The sequence below is a fragment of the Tyto alba genome, unplaced genomic scaffold, assembly GCF_018691265.1.
Source record: "Tyto alba isolate M040663 unplaced genomic scaffold, T.alba_DEE_v4.0 Super-Scaffold_38, whole genome shotgun sequence".
In the NCBI taxonomy this organism is placed as follows: Eukaryota; Metazoa; Chordata; class Aves; order Strigiformes; family Tytonidae; genus Tyto; species Tyto alba.
Window position 1 is genome coordinate 38,245,833 of NW_024881313.1, and position 20,344 is coordinate 38,266,176.

A 20,344-nucleotide genomic window follows, 5' to 3' on the forward strand; every position below is an offset into this window, starting at 1 on the left:
TTTGCAAAAAGATAAGGAAAAGCCTCTATAAATACCTAAACAAAAGCTGGTTAGTTCGAGCTTTCATGGCCATGTGTAGACTAATAATTATTAGGGCAATCAGAGACACTTTGGAAAGTAAAGACTGCGTCCTAATTTAAGCAGTTTTACCCTAATGTGCACGTAGGTTGTGTAAGTGTTCAGCAGTGGTTTTTGTACCTTCCTACTTTTCAAACTCCTGTAGTCAAGCACGCTCTATCACAGGAAATAATGCAACTTTTAGCCAAGATTTGTCAACATGAATTCTTGGCCACAAAATGTACCACTAAGAAATCTTTAAACTTGGTTTGAGGTAGAATAAAGTTGAGTCCGCTGATCTTGGTGCACGCAAAAGTTGTCTATAGGATTGGAAGAGAGATGGGAAAATTTCAGCCTATAAAGGAGGTGTTTCACAAATATATGGCTTATCAAAACCTACTATTATACAGAAGGAATTATTCATAACTATACTGCTTTGCCATGCAGACCTTAATCCCCCTCAAACAGCCTACGTCCATAGTCACTGAAATCAATGGGGACTTTGTCACTGGTTTCAAAGGGCACAGGAGGTTACCGGAACAGCATCTGCAGCAGTTCCCAGTTAGGAACATTAGCAAAAATATCCATTTCTATCTCCATGTTTCATAAGACTGGCCTCAGACGTGCTTTGGAAACTTCTTTTGGGGGGGGGGGGGGGGGGAGTATGTCTTTCTTCCACCAAGCTGCATATTTACCAGCTCTAGTCCTAAAGATGATCTTAAGAGCTTGTCTCCCAGAGGATCAGAACTTCTTTCTAATTTTCTTCTTTATTGAAATAAGCAGGGCTTGAAATCAACTTTTTTTTTTTTTCTTTTCATTGCTCACAATCTTTGCTACTTACATGAAAAGCAAGTAGCACATTTCCATATCTTTTCTGAGACTTTTGCTTATTTCTTTGCTCATCTGCCTTTAGCAAGTTCATGCTCAGAAAACAGAAGAGACTGAAGGTAAAAGGGAATTAATAGTTTATTCAGCTCAGGAGAAAAAAAAAAACAACAAACCAACAAAAATATTATATTTATTGTTTGGGAATATTAAGGAAATCAAGGTGTGTTTTCAAATTTTAATTTTGGCAAGGAATTCCTGTGGACCTACTGTAACTTAATTTCTCAGTAGCTTTGTTTCTCAGTTGACTGCTTTAAAGTGAGGCAAATAATACCCTTCTACTTTATCAGAGGATTTCACAGCTAAATAATTTAGGGCCAGACTGTGCTATATTTTTTTTCACATTGTGCAATAGTTTGCCATGCAAGTATCCCCAAAGGATCAGCAAACCTATGTGACAACTCCAAAAGCAGGCTTCCTTAGGGACTATCACGTGTTATTAGACATAATAAAAGATGACAGAATCTGGTTGTTAAAACTTCATGAGATGCTCAAATACAGCAGCTGTTAAAGCTATAGATATATTACATCTAAAACAATCCTGCTTTGCTACATTCCTAACTTCTAAAATATCCTTTGATTTCAGTTTTGCTACTCTTTATTCTCAGCACATTTTTTTTAATCTAAAGCCTCTGAATTTCTCCTCAGACAAGGACATACCCACAGACACTGCTGCCAGGTAAAATTACTGCAGTGAGTTCTGGCTTGTACAATTTTTGGAAAGCATTCAGAAACGTTTTGCTTCTCGGGTGCTGAGGACAGAATAAGTGTCCTCCCTGCTTAGAAAGTGACAAAACTTCCTTAAGTAATCGAAGACATTTTTTTTGCACCAAGTGGTGAGTGGTTTAGCTGGAGGCTATGGGAAGGCTGTAGGGATGGCACAGCTATGCAGGGTGTATACCATGCTAGAGGTGCTGCCCTCTGCCTCTCCAGAAAACCCATCTCTGCAAGGATGAGAACAAAAGAACTGTTAGAGGAGTAATTACATAAATTAAATAACTATGAGGGTCTACCCGAAGGTCTGTTTTAAGCTGCTGGACATCCTTGGTGTGAAGTTACTTGGCCTGAAGGATGGAGTAGGCTGAGGACGTACAGATTTAATACTCCTTCCTGAACAGTTTGACACTTCAATTGCTAAACACCACTTCCACGCTCTGGGATGGTCCAACATCCCAAACTCTGAAAAAATAACCTATAGCCTGCTGCCATAATTAAAATTTCTTTGGGCTGCTAAGCCACAGATGGATAAATTTACTTATTGCTGAAGCTTAGCAAGGGACAGGATCCGGCCCCTGGAGCAGCCTTGTCTTCACGCCAAAGGAGAACCACAGCTGTCCTACCATAGCCCCGGTGAAAGCATTGCAGCGAACATTTCCCCCCTCCCCCCCAAAAAAAAAAATCTTCTGAGCATTTTTTTTGTGCTTGAAAAAACATCCCCCCCCCCTTCCCAGGGAGCAAAACCGCTCGGGTTATCAAATTTAAAAGAGGGAAACCTTCCGGGGAGTGTGTGTGGGGGGGTGTCACTCATCCCCACAGCCCTGCACGGGTTAGACACCTCGGCACAGGGAGGTGAGTGGGGGGATGCCCCCCTCAGAGTGTAGGGGAGTGTCCCACCATGTTAATTAATCTATAAAATACCCTCATTACCGCTCCCTCCTCCTCCTCGCCAGGACCAGGCGACCTGCCCCTGAGGCGAACCCGCGCGGGCGGCGGGAAAACGCGGCGAGGGGCGTGGCCACGGCGGGGGGCGTGGCCACGACGAGGGACGGGGGCGGGGCGAGCGGCCGGGCCATGGAGTCCGTCGGTTAATGGCGCTCGGGGCCGGTGGCGGCTGCAGGCGGCGGGGGCTGGGGGGGGGGGGGGTGAGGGCGTCGCGGCGAGGGAACAAAGCGCCGGAGCTGCCAGGTAAAGGCCGCGGTGGTTGTTGCTGCTCGCTCCCCGGGGGGGGGGGTAGGGCAGCGCTGATGGGGCTCCCCCCCCTCATATATCGGATGTTTGTGAGAAGAATAAATTCTCCTCAACGTATGTTTCCCCCCCCCCCCCGGCCTCCTCCCGGAGCCCCGGCGCTTGAGGCGGGGAGAGAGGAGGAAGGAAGGTGTCGGCTTGAGTTTGTGGCGGCGCAGCGGCGGTGTCGTTTTACCCCTGGGTGTGGAGAGGGGAGGGCGAGCGGGCGGGCGTGAGGGGCTCGGCGCGGGGGGGGGGGGGGTGGCAGCCGGGGGGGGGCGGGAGCCGGCGGCGCGCGGCCGCTCTTCAGGGCGCCTCTTCTTTGTGTCCAGGCGGCGGGGCCGGGGGGGCCGCCCGCGGCCATGGGGGTGCAGGACCGGCCCCAGTGCTTCTTCGAGATAGAAATCAACCGGGAACCAGGTACGGCTCGCCGCTCTGGCACAAGTATTCTTTCTCGAGCGCTGTGTGTGTTTTGTCGCTTTTTATTGTCATTATTATTATTTTATTTACTACATTTTTCCCCTTCCTAATTCACTCGAGCTGTCCGCAATGAGTGAGGCGTTATTTCCGAGTTAGTTTCCAGCAACTTTGGGTGTTTACTGGGGTGCTGGATGCTTTTAATTCTCTCTAGCGATTGGTTTTTATTTGCATACACGAAGAGAGGCTCGGTGAGGCTTACGCTGGTCCGAAGATAAAAAACATCCTGTGTTGAAAGTGTTGTTTGGCTGTGTGTTATACCTTTACGATTCTATAAACCATGGAAAATTGTTGTGAGGAAACCAGAGAGGTACCCCTAGAAGTATTTTTAATCATACAATAATTAAAAGTGGAAAGGGACCTCAGGAGGTCATCTGCTCTAAGTCTTTCTTCTTCCTGCTCAAAATGAGTCTTCTGCGTGTACGTGAAGAATTGACCGTAGAAGAATTGGCCATAGAAGTATGAAATATCTCACCAGGTGGCCTGTTTGAAAAAATAACAATTAAAATAAATCCATCTCTGAACTCATATTTTCCCTATGGGCAATGTAATTTCCTGTAAGTGGTAGACTGTGAGTTTCAATCCTGGAATAGTTACTTGATTTCCTCTTCTGCTTTCCCCACTCGTTAAAAATGGTTGTGCAGATTTACTTACCCATCTTTTTGAACATGAATTTATCGATGCATATTAGTTGTCTCGCAGATACTCAGTGCTTTATATTGCTGCTATTTGTTTCTCAGAAAAATGAATAAATGTTATGGCTTCATTATGCTTTCACTTTCATTTTCTGCTTCAATGTTTCTCTGAAAGCCTTTGAAATAGTTTATATCTCTGCATTTTCAAATTTCAGTTGCCTTCAAATGTGACTGTAACCCACGTGGCTTGCTTTCTATTTTCACCAAAATTTCAAAAGATAGGTTCAGTTCTACCTTTAGTGACCTGTTCGGGCATATCTATAAATCTGTTGCTATTGTAACTCCTGTTTGAGTTATTCAGAAAAAGCACTATTAATTAAAACTCTTTTACTGAAGAGAAAATTGTTAATACCAATAGAGTTTTAACATTTACTGTTTCTTTAAATTCAGATTTACTATGAAATAGGCTGCTAAAAATGTTTTAGGTTGGGTAGGTTTCCAGTTTAGGAATGGTAGTTTGATGGGATTGGTTTATTTATACCAGACAGTTCATTCTTCATCTCGTTTTTAATCTCTGTTAGAGTTTTTTCGCTATCTGAGGAATCTCTCCCTGTGCTGTTTTCTTCTTCTCTTCCTTTATGCACACGTTCCTGCTCCCATTTCACAATACCTCTTGTTGCCTGCCTTGTCCCCTCCTCAGCCTTGTGCTATGCATCACGAGTGAGAGTGGATTACCTTGTTTTGCCTCACATCTACTTGGGTTTGATGACTGATAGCGGTGTCAGGGAGGAATTGCAGCGTTAGTGTTCTTGGTGGTGCAGGGCTTTGGTTACCTGGAGGAGACACAGGGCTTTGGCTCTGTTTGTGGCTGTCTGTATTTATTTTCTCTGTAAAGTAACAGGAATCTCACAGCTGTGTGTCAAATTCAGGGCCCTGCTGTTTTTATTGCACCTGACTAATGACTTGTATTTTTGCAGGGAAAAGTGCCAATTTGTAAAATGTTGGTATTGGGACTTGTGTGTGATCTGGTTATACTGCTTTATTCTAGTGTCTGTTTATTAGTTCACTGTACAACTATGGCTCGGGATTTAAGGTTATATTTAAAAAGCTTAAACGTTACTCTTTTAGCTGTAAGATGACCTTCACAAGCTGAATCAAGTGTGAAATGATAAAGCAGTGCTTCCAGATGACATGAAGCACTGAGAGATGTACTCTCCTGCCGATACTAGTGAGGTATTAATTTGAACTTTTAAACTGCCAGCAGATTTCCAAATTAACGTTTTGCTTTTTTGACTTTAACACATTAACCCAATCTGCTTGTTCATTTTTATTAGATGTAGGGAGAAAGAACTGGGGGGAAAAAAACAATTCTGCATTTTCTTGATAGCTAAGAAATAAGACATTGCCCCCACTCTGTCTACACTGAAAAGCTGAACTAATATTTCTCCACAAAATGCAGAGAATTAGAGGACGTGCTTCTCGCAGTACTGGAGAAGTCTCTTTGCCTGCGGAATACAAAACTCTGTCATTTTTAACAGCGTAGGTTGCTTGGAGTCCAAAAATGTTTCCCCATGCAGCTGCCAACTCTTAGCTTTCCCCTTACAGACTTCTCTTACCCAGTGTTTGTCAAGATACCTGTAGCAATTAAAATTGAGAGCAGTGCACAGAGTAGATGAGAAGGAGTGGCAAAAGGTGGTGGTGGGGGTGTGTGTGTCTATATGTGAGAGAGTTGGAATTAGTTTTATTCTTTAACTAAATCCCTTAGAATATATGGGAGTGACTATTGTAGCTTTGGTTGTGCTTTCAGAAGCTTTATTATAGCTTGTGTGTCTATATTTTAATTTTAGCTACAGAATCTTGGAATAAAACTTGATGCCTGCTTGTATGTGCCTCTTGCAGTGGGGCAAATTTTGTAGGCTCTGCGTCAGTGTTTTTTAAGTCTAAATTTAGGCTGCTTTTATTAAGCTGCCTGTTAAGCATTTTTTTATGAATGCACATTGTGGTTCATAGTTTTTAAAAAGAAAATGGAGAATAAATCAGGAGTAAGCATTTATTCTGATACTAGCACAGACAGCACCTCTCCCTTCTTTTGGGCCCCTCCTGCCAATGGATTTGGCTGCATACAGCATGCACATAGGAGTAAACTACGTACAGTATTCCAAGAATTTTGAGATGGTAGCAGATGCCTATTTAAATAATTCTGTCTTTGTGATACAAAATCTGTGTGGAGCTTCAGTCTTTCAGGTACCATGATAATTAGAATGGATGTCTGAGCAACATACATAATCTGTTGCTGTAGCAGTTCATATGGCCATCCAAGATTTTTTTCACACCTATCTTCTCCCCACCTCCTGTAACTGGCTTTATCCATCATAAAGTATGTTATATTTACTCATTTTTGCTTTGTTTCATTCTATACACAGAAGAATTTTCCTTCTTAGCTTTTTTTTTTTTTTTTTTTTTTTTCTTTTTCTCCTGTCTTCTGTTATTGTTTGGCCCCTTGCTTGCTTTTTCATTCCACTTCAATTTCTTTCCTTCCTAGGGTGTATCCCTTCCCTGATCAGTCACTCTGTTCTTTCATTACTACTTCTAGTCACTTTTGCCTAAAGTTTAGTGTATTTTGGGGATTTCAGCTGCTATGAATTTCTGTGAAATAACTTCCACTGCAAAAGTCATTGTAATACTGTGTCTGCATTAGTAGAACCAGGGATGCCTTATGGGTTTTTTTTGTTACCCTTCTTGAAAACAGAAACTGTTCTCAGCTGGCTTCTTGTTAACTTCTAGCCCTTTGAAGGCTACCCTACCCTGACCTACCCTGAGCTTTTACCACTTTGAATCAAGTATTATTTCTTCCTCAGCTGAAAAAGTGGTCAGGGGTTTTAAAAAAAACAACCAAACAAAAACCAAAAGAGAAGTTCTCATCTTTCAAATTCAAAATAGAATTCTGAAACTAGATTATCTCTGTTCATTATGCCTTCTGGTTCTGTAATTGGTGTAGCTCATTAGCTACAGATAGCACTTTATGAAATCGAACTTCAAAACATCTTAGACTTTCTATATGCATCACTTACTGTATGTAATTCCCAGTAACGTAAACACTTCTTTCATCACTCTAATTTCTATCAAGAAATATCTTTAGAAAAGAAGTTAAAAGCTTGCTAACGAGTAATTTATCAAAGTATTGTTTTACAAATAATAGGAAAATGTTAAGTTATGGTTGGATAAATTTGTATGGTGTTGGCTAGCACAAAAAGTACAGTAATGCACTGTAAAATCTACACTGTGATACAGACAAACATGTCTTCATATCTATGAGCTGGTGAGAATCAGTCTTCTATCGAGAACAACACTAAATGTCCTGCTTGCTGATGGTTTAAAATAAAGATTTTAATAGTTTACATAACTTCCTTGTCATGCTGGAAGATTTGCATCTCAAGTTAGGTGAGAATTTGATTGTTTAAAAATATCATCCCAGCATTTTTTGCCTTGGCCTAGAAGTGGGGTATCTCTTCAGGCTTATTTCTTGGCTAAAGCTGAGTGGGTAGCAGACTTCACCTGCTTGAATAGCTCTTCTTACCAATTTGTTTGTTGTAATTTACCGTTCAAGTCCTTATGGTTAGTCACAGAAAGCTTGCTCCCTAACCAGATAACTTTATCCTTTGTGTCAGGGAAATGAAGCTGAAGAAAATTTCCAAAACATTCTCTATACAGTGGAGTTAGATCACTTAAGAGGTGTCTAAATCTGAGGAAATTAGTAGCATCCCAAATGCTTTTTTGATCTGTCATGTCAGCACATGCCTCAGCTCCAAGTTCAAAATAAATGTTTGGTTTTTTTTTTTCTTTTTGAGGGGAGAGGTAACAGAAAGATTTGTAGGTTCTAAGTATACTTTTTGTACGTTTTATATAGATTTTACTTTTTTTTATTAACAGCTGTTATTTCATATGTATGTGTCTGATCAAGGTGTGAAAATGTGCTTGATCTTTCCCTGGCACATTTAATTGACTGTTTGTCAGTGGGAAAACATAATCTTTCAGTGATAATGGCATTCATGCAGTTTAGGTAAAATACAGATAGTAACCCACCAGATGGATACACAGTATGTGGTTTGTGTATTATGAGCACACAGCAACATTTTGTATAGCTGGATCTAACAAGGTAAGCAGAACTTTAGGTTATATGGAGGAGAGATGTGTGTATCTTTTAAACTAGAGCTATAATCTTTTGCTGTTGGATTACAAACAGTTTGTAGGAGTTGAAAGGCATGGGAAGCTAGCAGACATGATTATTGACAAAGCACTAGTGAAAGATCCTACTGAAATCCTGATACCTTAGTTATGTCTTCTTCCGCGTTCTGCCTTGACATCATCATCCTTCCAGCAGAAGACAGATGTGGTGGTGTCTGCTGCTGAAGGTGCTAAATATGGTGGGTTTTTAGGTGGGACAAGGTCTTGCAAGCATAAGGCTTCAGCAGTTTATGCCTGAGGGCAGAAGCCCCTTCTGGAGCCCACAGGCAGTGACACCTATTAGTTTTTTGGCAGCTGTCACCTTGGTAAATCAGCAGCTGATCTTTATTTCTCTACTCTTAGTAGAATGGGAGTAGTGACAACTTCTTCTCTGAAAGGCATCGTGTGTTATTTCAGGTAGTGAATGCAAAAGGAAATCTGGGCGTGCCGTTCTAAAGCACCTGGTCACTGTTCAGTTCAGCAGTTTGGCGAGCAGAGGAATGGGATTTCTGCTCTCCTGAATTACCGTCCTTATAATGAAAATTGATAACTCTCTTACTGAAGTGTCATCTCTATCATGTTATCTGTATAAATCTTCAATCCACATAGCTTATAATGGTTTCTTCACTTCCAAATAGCTGTCTCTTCATAGTGGTAGTTACAGCTACCTCTGTTTAATGTGAGGTCTTTGAATATTTCCTATTTCTTCATTCCTTGAACACTGTCCCTACCCATTTTCTTTAGATTTTCCTACTGTAATAGCAAATGCTCAGAGAACATTCTTACTGCAGTTAATGAAATGCAGACATTTCAACAGCTGAAGGCATTTCAAATTTTTATCTAAGAGTACAAAATACAGGTGGTATCTGTGTTACTTTTATTTCTCCCCTTTTTGAACCAACACTTCACCTTGGCAATTGTATACATTTGGACAAAGCCCTAAAATTGAATACAGTTTCTTAGGAGCCTCTCAGAATTTTTCTTGGTGATGAAGTACTGAATAAAATATATTCGAACTACAATTTTTAGATTTTTTTTTTTTTTTTTTTTTTTTTTTTTTTACTTTAAGAGAAGGAAGAGAAGTAATTCCTGGAGTAGTTACTTTTTAAATTTATCTTTGAAGTCTTACCAGTGTATACCACTAGAGGGTAGTGCTCATTGACAGATTGTCACTGCTTTCCTTGTAATGCTGGACAACCCTATGGCTTTTATGGTTAATTTTACAGCCTACAGAGATAACTTTTTCTTTGGTAATTATGTATTTTTAAAAAATTTCATATATGTGGGAATTTTTTTGTTTTTGTCTTTAGTAATATACATCCCAGTATCTTGGAAAATAAAATAGAAAATGTGAATCAATTCTAAAATAGTTTTTTATATTAAACCACTCTTCAGCAGTATTTTAATAGTTTTCCAAGGTGCATAGTGTAGCTACCACCAATAGTATGGGGGTAGCTGTACTGAGAGTGAGAATTACTCTGTTCAGAGTAAAAGAGAAAAAGTAGTATTTGGTTCATAGTATCTGGAAAGTGAAGCATTAATCCCGAATCTGCTAGTATTGTTCCGCCCGCCTTTCATCTTTCCTATTGATTCATCTATTTTTTAGTTCTTTTTTTAAACCCAATGATTTTTAGGCTATAAGTGCCAATGTGTCTATAATCCTTAACACAGTATGGGACTAAGTCAGTTGGATTTTTAGGTAACAATCACAGGGAAAACTGTGGAAATGTAACTATTAATGTATTTGTATAAACAGTGCAGGGGGGTGAAATTATCCCAGCTCTCTGAGGACCTGTATTTATGGCAAATCTTTTTCAAAGCAAATGAATTGACAGAATAAACTACTTTAGTAAATCAGTTTGGCTTTCCATGTTCAAATCAAAATGGAATCATAAGGATTTTTAATAAATTAGATATAATAATATTACATAATCTTAATTTTTTTACCGTTATATTATTATTCTTTCCTGCTGCTTGTTTTAATATAAGTATATTTGAGATGTTTTCTTATTCTGCTTGGTGAAATAACTTTTTCTCAGAAAATTATACTTTTAAAACATGCTGACTTATTTATATGCAGATTTTCTTATATTGTTATAAAGAGTTATAAAGCTCTTAATTATTATTTTTTTTAATCTTCTAGTTGGTCGAATTATGTTTCAGCTCTTCTCAGACATATGTCCAAAGACTTGCAAAAACTTCCTTTGCTTGTGCTCGGGTAAGTAACATGCTTATATTTAAGAAATTTAATGTTTCTTACAATTATTACTTGTCTATGCAAGTATAAACCACAACATAATAATAGTGCTGATCATTTTTTTCTGGTAAAAGCAAAGCTGAGACTTGTTAGCACTGAGGAAGATTTGAATAATGCACAGCAGGAAATACTGTGTTATTCTGTAACTGACTGAGAGTAGTGGAGATAACACATGGTCACAGGATGCAAACCTGTTGACTCATGGAACAAAACCATATTTTTTTTTTGTCCCTAATATGGGGCTCCTGTAGGTAGAAGTGACTGGCAAGGCTGAGACTGTGGTGGAATTATTGATCACTCAAGGTATACAAATGTGATAAAGGCAAACGATTCTTTGGGATTTATCAGGAGACACACTAAGTATTAATATCATTGCACAGTATAATGGTGACGTTTGACTTGGGACACTACATAAAATTTAAATATATATAAATTTTTTTTAATACAATTTTCAGGTGTATAGAAGTGCTCTGCAGGTATCAGACAATAGGAGCATCTATTAAACATGAGCAAACGGTTTCATTTTTAGCTAAATGAAGGACTAAAAGGGAATATGACAGTCCCTTAGAAATCCTGGGATTCTTTGGTGGGAGAGAGGAGAGAAGAGATCTGTGAAAGCAGAGGCAGCATTGGCAAAAGAACGTCTGGGTATAATGTAGCACCCTTCAACCCATTTTTTTAAGCAGGACTTAACTTTCTGAAAATGGTTTCTAATGATTAGGAGAGTAAGGGTAGTAAGGGTTTGGTGGGTTTTTTGGTCTTCCCTGTTCCTTTTTCAGCTGTACGTCAAAGATTAATCTTAATTAGTTTATTATAGGAATTGGTGTGTGTTATTTGTGTGAAGAACGCATTCAGTGTCTCTTGGTGACCTCGTGCTCTTTTATACCTGAAAGCTTAGCGACTTGCAGTATACCTTGAATTAACTGCATCAGTGAAACCTCTACCTTGTACATGAAATAACTCTTTTTGAAATCATTGAAATGCTCCAGCAAGACTCCAGGTAGCATTTTAACATCGAGCTTTAGTGAATGGCTTTTATCTAACTGGTGATGTGAAACAAATTTGTTGATACCCTTATGCGTTAACTTCATACAGTTCATCTTGTCAGAGCTCAAATCCCAGAATGTGATGTGTTCTAGATAATCTCTCTGAAGATTTAGAAGAGCTTTATAATAATATGAACTTGGGGAAGGTACAGTACATTTTTATTTTTAAGCTCTGTGTGGTGATGCCCCCTCTTTTTATTCTACTTTCTGATATGTTTTTTTATCACTTGTGCCTATTAAAGAGATATCTAGGGATGGACTGAGAATGGCACAATATCATGGAAAAGTGGGAACTCACTTGAAGTTTATCTTAATCAGAATAGATTACAAAAGATAAGAAATAAAATGCAGTAGCAGAATGCATGGTATAATGTCTGAGCCTTGTGTTCTGTAGCTCTGAAGGATTGTTTAAATTCTTACAACAGCTTGGCTAGAAAAATGTTAGGTGGAGATAAAGGGAGGAAAAGGTGTTGGAGATGATGAGGAATGAAGCAAGCAGAAGAAAGAACAACTTTAAAAAAAAATAAAAGTCTGACTTCTTTGTATTACATCCCAGTTTGAATCCTGATCTGCAGCTGGCTGTACAGGTTTCATTGATGTCTTCAGCTGGAACCTGTCTTTAATTGGAAGAATATTTGAAAGTAAGCACAAAGTTGGAAAGTCTACTCTTGAGATCAGATTTACAGACTTAAAAGCTACCTGAAACATTTGTTTCATTCTTGCAAATTGCATTTGCTACCATGTTCTCATAGAATAGAATGATGATTTGACAGATACCTTCAAAAATTTGCTAATAAACACATGATAATTAAATTCTGCAAGGGAGAGAAAAGCATATAGAAGAACCTGAAGTAATTTAATTTCTTTTGGTGAATGTAATGTTTAAGAGAATGAAGTTTATATTAATTCCATTTGCTGGTAGAAGCCATCTCTTTTCTGCTGTGGTAGTTCTTAAACTTGAACTCTACATGGCTGAGCTTGGAGGCTAGGGTTGCATGGCTAACATTAATTGTTTTATTATTTGCACTAATTACATCTGGTTTACTGTTGAGTTACTGGCCTGAGTTTTTTTTTCTTATCAACTGTTGTGTCTGCCTTTCTGCCTCTCCTTGACAAGTTCTTCCCATGCGTTTGTTACTGCTAGTTTATCTGCATCATTATGCACACCATTTCCCCTGCCCTGCTGCCTTGGACTGTCAGAACCTCGATTGCCTCGGCATCTAAAAGGCACACCCTACACGAGGATGCCATCTCCTGTGTGGTACCACAGATGAGAGCTGTGGCTGGGAGCAGCAGGCCAGGCTTAGGGTCATCCAGTCTAGTTCATTCTTTCTTCCTGTCCCCATGGACTGATGTAGCATTCTAGTTGGGCTTCTGTGTTTGCCTGGATTATGTCAGGGGTGCAACAAAGCCTATCTTCAGAAGAGCAGCAGTTCTGTGATGGGAGATGGAGGTGTACTGGTAAGATTGCATTGACCTCTGGCAACCAGAACAGAGACGTGAAGGATTGCTTTAAATTTTTAGAGTTGTGAGCTGCTATACTGTCTTCAGAGACCAAGTAAGTAATTTACTTCCAGAAGTGGGGCTCCCCTGACTCCTGCCACTTTTCACAGCAAGATCCATTGGTAGAACTTCAGTTGTCATAAAGTGTGAGTTCCTGTCAGGTATATCTTTTGTTCTTATCTTTTGATCTTTGCAAAAAATTTTTGAATCACTGGAGGCTTACTCAATACAGCATCACTTTCTGGTGCTGACATCTTGTAGCCATATGTGAGTCGTGTTCTCAACTAAGCAGGTATATAGCTGCGTAATAGAAAGGGGTTGCTATCCTGTTCTGGACCACGTAATCTACATCATGGAGGATCTTAGCAGCAGGCTGTGATCGTTGTACACTTCTGTACCACACAAATTCAGGATTCTGCATGCTAGGCCAATCCAGCACGTTCTTTTTTCTTCGATGTGTGTGGGTACTCACCTGCATTGTAGCTGATAAAGGCAGCACAGCCGCAGAGTACTGTGTGTCCTCACGCCGTTACAGACCTCGCAGCAACTTGATTTGGGCTGTGCATTTCCATTGTGTCACTGTGAAGAGGGATTTCACTTGCCTCAAGGCAAGGTGATATGCCCTGAGAGAAGGACTGGAGACCAGTGTTTAGAATGCTGCGCCCATCACCGTGCCTGCTGCTCCCTCTATAATCTCTGTGATACAAGCCGCGATGTTTTTGTGAGAAACAGATGGATGAGGACAGGGTGATTCTGGCTGCCTCCCTGCAGCCCGACATTGTCAGAAGTAGACCTGGCTCCTGTGAAAGGGTGCTGTCTCCCTTGACAGCAAAAGGCTCCTTGCGTTTCAATTAAAACATCTGCACTTGCAAACTGGTGTTTGCAGATCCTTCAGTCAGTCCACCTACTGAATAAGCACAAGCCCATCTGCTCTTTGGTGCTTTGTGAGGAGCTTCTGTTCTCTTAATCTCCAATGGAGACCACTACTGGGCACCTAATGCAAAATATCTCAAGTTGGGTTGTCAGTGCGGGGTGTTAGTAGGGCATGAGAGCAGTTTACCTGCCAGAGGGAAAAGGGGATTTAGATAAAGGCCCTTGTGTTGTCCCCTCCTCAGCTAATGGGCTATCCCTTGCAATCACTGTGCAAGTTCTCCTCCACCATCCCATTTCCAAGCAATTTGCAGCACATGGGAAGAACTGCTTGGGCAGGAAGGGTACAAGCAGATGGGGCTGAAAGACAAATTTTTTTTTTCTTTTTCAGACAAAATTCAGGCATATTTAGGGCAAAAAGAATAAAGGTAGTGTTTGGCCATAAATAAAAAAGAAGCCCAGCCCGTGGGCTTTGTACTGGCTGCTGTGGGAAGGTGTCTGAGCTTAGGGAAGTGCTGCAGCTCTAACCAGTGGAACAACTGGTCTCTGTCTTTTGCCTGACTGGGAGTGCAAGGATTGGTTTTGAAAATCGGAGTGACATAGTACAGCTTTTGCAGGAATTTAGCCCTCCACCATTTGGCCAGCAGCTTAACTGTATTGTATAAAGTGTCTGTGGCTTATGGGGAAGTAGTTGAGTTATACAATTTTGCCCACAGTTGTATCATGCATGAAAGGAAGGGAACATCACACGTACTGCCATTTGTTATGGTAGGGACTATGCTGTCTTGGCAGTACCATAAAGGAGAGTTAAAAAAGGGCCTATAATTTCTGGCCATGGTCTACAGCTCACTTCTCACCTTAATAGACCAGCTCAATCATGTGGTCAAGTGCAATTCAGGATTCCATTCTGTAAGGGGATTATTTGTAGACTGAGGGACATACTGAAACATGAGCAAAAATGTAGGCACATACTCCTTAGTATTGATTGATGTGAGTTTTCCAACTCTGTAGCAGAGAGGGACATATATTGTGGGGAAAGGGGGTGTGTCCATCCCTTTAATAAATAGCTTTGCATGTTTAGCTTCTGTGGAAAATAAAAATGGGGGAGGAAGAGGCATGAAGAGTCAGGGTAATGGAAAATAAGTTGTTTTCTCTTGATTGAAGGTTTCTACAAGTAGAATAAAGAGCAATGCCATGAGTGGGTTTTGTGGCACAAACTGCTGTTTGCCCTCATCCTGGCAGCGATGGGCTGTTGGAATGGCAAATTTGGGGTGGTTTGGCCAACAGTTAGTGTTGGGTGGAGGAACGGTAGATCGCAAAAGGGGAGCATTGGCTTTGGGTACCAAGTACATGGACATCTCTGAGGGCACAGTGGTAGAGAACCAGTTAAATGTCCTCTGACCAAGTGTCAAATGCCAGTTCTATAACCAGTGGTGGATTGAAATTAAATGTTGGGTTATTTGTCCTATCTCACTACAGAATATCTTCTGCATGTGTGGTTTAAGTAGGATTTTAGCTGTTGCACAGGATATAATATACTCTTAATTGCTGTGTTCTGCCTGCTCCTCTCCTCTTAGAAGCTAAAGTCAAGGTCTCTTGTATGTTTCCTGACTGGACCAGTATAAATCGCTCATGAACCTACTGTGTAGGACCTATGCCCTGCCAGTCACAGTGCTTTCGTCCACATGCCCAGTGCAGTTTTTCTTCTGAATTTTGGAAAACATGTTAAGGAAGCTTGAGGTTCTGGGGTGTCTTTCTCAAAAATTGCCAGTAGGCTTGAACTACAGCTGTACCTGGAGTCCAGTGAGTGCCACTTCTTAGGAAATTTCAGGCTCAAAAAGGATTAACAAGTACTGTGGCCTGACTTGGCTTCTGCTGCTGAGTAAGGATGGCCCTGGTAGCAGTTCAGGGTGTGGGGGATTTTTCTTTTTTCTCCCTTTTTTTTTTTTTTTTTATTCCTGTTATGGTTCTCATTCAGTTCATCCTGAAATGGTTCTTGTACATATAGTTTTGATCCCCTGTTCTGACAGTCTTTTCAGAAATGAGAGTATGTTTTGTGCAAGTTTCCTACTGAGATGGTGGGGATTGGCGCTGAGCAGATTGGCATTGAGGGGTGGCCTGACACTGTGCGTGGATTGGAGGAGGTGTGACACATGCTTGGTGTAGCTCAATCCCTCTTTTTTAGAGTGGAGCACGTTGAAACTGAGTTGAAGCCTGTTCTGAGCTCAGGTTTTTGTCCTGGGATTCAGCTGACACATCCAGATACATAAGTGGTTTGAAAAAGACTCCAGTGTAAGCTTCAGCTGACATAGGACTGTTGCTATAAGCACAGAAAATAGTTAATCCATCATTATCATACACTCTTGTTATCTTATACATTGGCCTGAAAGATTGGTAATAAGTACACTTCTTGAGAGTGGAGAAAATACTTTCTAAGGAACCTCATTTTCACTGGAGAGTCCCCTTGTAAAGGTGTCCCTTCTGCTATTAATGGGCAGTGAAAAGGAAACAAGCAGGACTGTGTTGTCTTTTATAGTTGTGCTATTCTGATGACTCTCTTATATCCATTAGCACAAGGGAGGTATAACCCTTGGAATTTGTTCAGTGACAATCTGTAGACTCTTTTTGTTCAACCTTCTTGCAGGTGAAAAAGGAATTGGCAAAACAACAGGAAAGAAGCTGTGTTATAAAGGCACTACGTTCCATCGGGTGGTTAAAAACTTCATGATTCAGGGTGGGGACTTCAGTGAAGGTAAAATACACTTTTAAAAATGAAGTGTTATAACATTTCTGTTCCCTTTAAAACTTACCTGGTTATAATGTAACTTTTTTATGGCATTTTCTCATATTTCATTTGCTGTGAAGTATACCATAGGTTGTCCATTTCTTCGTTAATTTTTGAAATTCTAAAATGTTTCAACTGAAGTACTGTTTTTTTTAGAATTATGTGTTAAAGAAGAAAAACCCTCACTGGCAATGTTAACACCTATTTTATTAAACTAATTCAAATCCAAACCATAGTCTCAACTACGTTTCAACACTAGTAATGCTCTATTGATACAAGGACATAACTGTTTGAATAATAAGCAATATATTAATTTATTAAATAATGCAATGAAAATAATAACAAATTAGTAAATGAGCTAGAAACGTTTAATGGATAAGACTCTAAAAGGAGATTTTTCCAGGAGTTTCTTTGTTTTCTTCCATGCAGTATGTGTATAACATAATATTGTCCTTCCCTGAAATATCTGTCCTCAGCAAAATGTCTGTCTTCTTCACTGGGTCCTGAAATGTTTTACTGACAAAACAGGTGTGGTGAGGGGATATCACGTTTAGAGAGTCAAACAGGCTGTTGAAACAGCTAGCTACTCTATTTCATCAGTTCTAGTGGTTTCTCAGCTGCTTTGAGCCCAGACAAGGTTGTTGGTCATACCTACTGTTGTCTTTTTTTTTTTTGCTTGCTGTTGTTTTTGTCTGCTGCTGCTTTAGCAAATACCAGTGAGAATTAGCCTTCGGAGCCCTGCTTCAGGCTTTCCGGTGTGCAGAGGCACTAAAACAGTTTTCATTCTCAATGTTTTGAGTTTCAACACAATAATGCAGGGCTGTGACTTTTAATTAAGGAGCTTATGCTCAGATAGTAGTAACCGGCCAGAGTTTGTTATGTAACTGTATAACTGGCCTGGTTTGTTATGGACTCGTGGAATGTTACATACAACTTTTTTCATAAGCAAAACAAAAGGTTTAATTAATGCTTTTTAATGTGTAGGTAATGGAAAAGGAGGTGAATCTATTTATGGTGGCTATTTTAAAGGTAAGATGAAATACGTCTTTGCAGATTCTTTATTCAGTTCTGAGATAAACAAGTCTTGATTCCCAGACTACTTAATGAAAACAGGTCTACTTATAGATCACCTTTTGCATGAAACTAATGTTGCATGAAAATTCTTTTTATATGCATGACTTTCAGATAATTTTTTTGGTAATATTTAACTTTAACTGACAATTAATTAAGGCTAACATTATTGGTTAAACATGACTTTCAGCATGGAGGTTAGGCAACTTTATTCATGAATAAACTCCTATCTTCCTGCCTAAAACTGTCAACATATTCTTTTGTTTATAGAGAATGTGGTCTTTTGCAAAATGAAAAGGTAAGAGACAAAAGCTCAGTAACACAAATTCAAACTGTTCCCTTGTACCCTCCCTAGTAAATATATAGACAACTGATACGTCCGTTTGTAGATGGATATCTGTGTTGCTTGGAGAAATGAAGAGTTCTGTGTCTAACCTCTCTGAGGGTTAATGACTTATTCTTAGAGCTGGAAATTATGCCAGTATTCTAAACAGTTATTTCTTCTTCTGTTAATGTCCCTTTCCTCCCCTTCCCTATTCAAGGTTTGTATGCTTATTGTTTGTTTCTGAAAGTGTTTGACTTCATTTATATGCTACACAAGTTACTTTGCTTGCGAAGAATTTGTAAATAAATGTACATTTACCTCTTTTTGAAATCTATTGTTAGAAGGAAAATGGTAAGTTTATAAAGTATTCCTTTAAAGACATAGAATTCTTTCTTGCAAAAAGCAGGTGGTTGCTGTGATACTCAAGTGTTAATAAAGGCACTGTATGTGTTTAACAGCTGGTTCTGTATGTTTTGCAAGTAGCTCTGCATGGTCAAGTGCATTCCATTAAGTTTGTCTTAAACAGAGACATTGGTTGGTTGGTGTTGGAGTATTACAGCCTTTAGTCTAAAAGTCTTGAATAGATCCATTTGCTAAGAAGTTTCTAGGCTTTGTTTCTAAAGGCGGTGAGTGTTAAGCATGCAGCATTGTGTTTTGAGATGTAATCTTAAAAATAATGGCTTTATACACTGGAATTACTATTTCTAGTTTTGAAAATGAACTTCAGAAGATCTGGTTTTATATTACGCTGTACAACCAGAAGACCTCTTTAATTCACTGAAATATAAACCACATGTTTAGTTTAGTCTTAATTGATTTTATACTTAGGTTGTGGGAAGAGTATTTCCTTCAGTTTCTCATTCAGGTATCTAGGGTTTTTTTTTCCCTTGTATGTTTTGAGACATCCAGTTTTGAATGGATAGGTGGCTCTCTTTTAACATGCCATACCAGGGAAATGGCTTTTTCTCTAGATCCTTCTACCTGAGGTGCATGCTACGTAAATAACAGTATCATGTATGTTAAGTCTTGGTTTAGGATGTCAGTAAATCTGCCAACCTTGTTCTTATTCAGAAAATGTTGGATTTAAATCTAAGTCTGTGAGAGTCTAGTGTTTATCAAAGACATTAATAATGACTTAATTTTTTTTCACTAGAAATGTTTGTACTATATCTGAAACATTTTCTTTAAGAAAGAATGCTTTCTGTCTCATAACTGCTTCTATTGTGTCTTCCAAGAGGCTTGTTTCAACTTGATTTTTGCTTTTTTCCAACCTGTTCGTGTTTCTTTTAGCAGCAGCAGAATTTCTCCTTTATAGCATCCATAAGATACTAAGAAAATTAGACTTGCATTCCTTGTCAGGGAAAATCTGACAAACATATTTTTTCTTCAAACAGATGAAAACTTTATTCTCAAACATGACAGAGCGTTCCTTTTGTCAATGGCAAACCGAGGGAAACATACCAATGGTTCCCAATTTTTCATGTGAGTAGATGTAATATGACAGTTGAGCTTTTCTTAAACAGAGAAGCGCTGTTCATGAGAAAGATGGTATTGCTAAATTATCTATAACAATGTTATCCGCCTTACTTTAAATAGGGTTGAGTGGGTACCTGCAGTGTAAGCTATAATAGGAAACACTAGTTATCACAATTTGCTTGTGGCATTCATTTCAATTAAAAGCTGGTACTACATGGATATTGCTTATTTTTACCCTAAAAATATGGCTTATGCAGTAAGTTCTTAGTGTCCAGAAAATAGATTCTTTGGCTTTCTGTGTGCACCAACCAAATCTTAACAGATTATCTGCAAATTACAATGTTGAGCATTGTGTGCAAAAGGGAGTGAGATCTAGAGGTGGTTTGTATGGTTTTGCATGTGCTCTTTAGAATATGATGATTTATGATTTTAGTTTTGGGTTTGTTTTTTTTTCCCCCCCCTGGAGGGAGGATGAGTGGGGGTTTTGTTTATTATTTTGGTTTTTGGTTTTATTTGTTTTATTTTAATATTTTTGTGTATTTGTTCCTGACATGCTTTTCTTCTTTACTGCTACATACTTCTGTTTATTTGTGTATATACCAACTACTTTGGTACCAAAAATAGATAAAATTTTGTGCTGATAATGAGATTTTTCCTTTGTTGACTTAAAAAAAAAATCCATTCTAGTATGTAGCCATATTCTCTTAGATTGTAGAAAACACTTGACACTCTACTATCAGTAAATACTCAGGTCTGATATGTCAGGGTCTTCTGCTTAAAGTAGTTGTA

At 39.3% G+C, this 20,344-nt stretch overlaps 1 protein-coding gene across 6 annotated transcripts in view; it reads left to right on the plus strand.

Moving 5' to 3' along the window:
• The first annotated feature begins 2,779 nt into the window (after positions 1–2,779).
• Positions 2,780–20,344, plus strand: part of NKTR (natural killer cell triggering receptor) — a 43,246-nt gene continuing 25,681 nt past the window's right edge. For 2 of the 6 annotated variants that reach the window (XM_042801855.1, XM_042801856.1), the window contains exons 1-6: positions 2,780–2,847; positions 3,219–3,306; positions 10,366–10,440; positions 16,543–16,650; positions 17,668–17,712; positions 19,474–19,561. In XM_042801855.1, coding sequence (XP_042657789.1) covers positions 3,249–3,306; positions 10,366–10,440; positions 16,543–16,650; positions 17,668–17,712; positions 19,474–19,561 — 374 coding nt within the window. In that variant the 5' untranslated portion in view covers positions 2,780–2,847; positions 3,219–3,248. Of the gene's footprint in view, positions 2,848–3,069; positions 3,089–3,218; positions 3,307–10,365; positions 10,441–16,542; positions 16,651–17,667; positions 17,713–18,024; positions 18,053–19,473; positions 19,562–20,344 lie in introns of those variants that run through there. The other 4 variants (XM_042801852.1, XM_042801854.1, XM_042801853.1 and 1 more) reach the window with 3 other exon arrangements.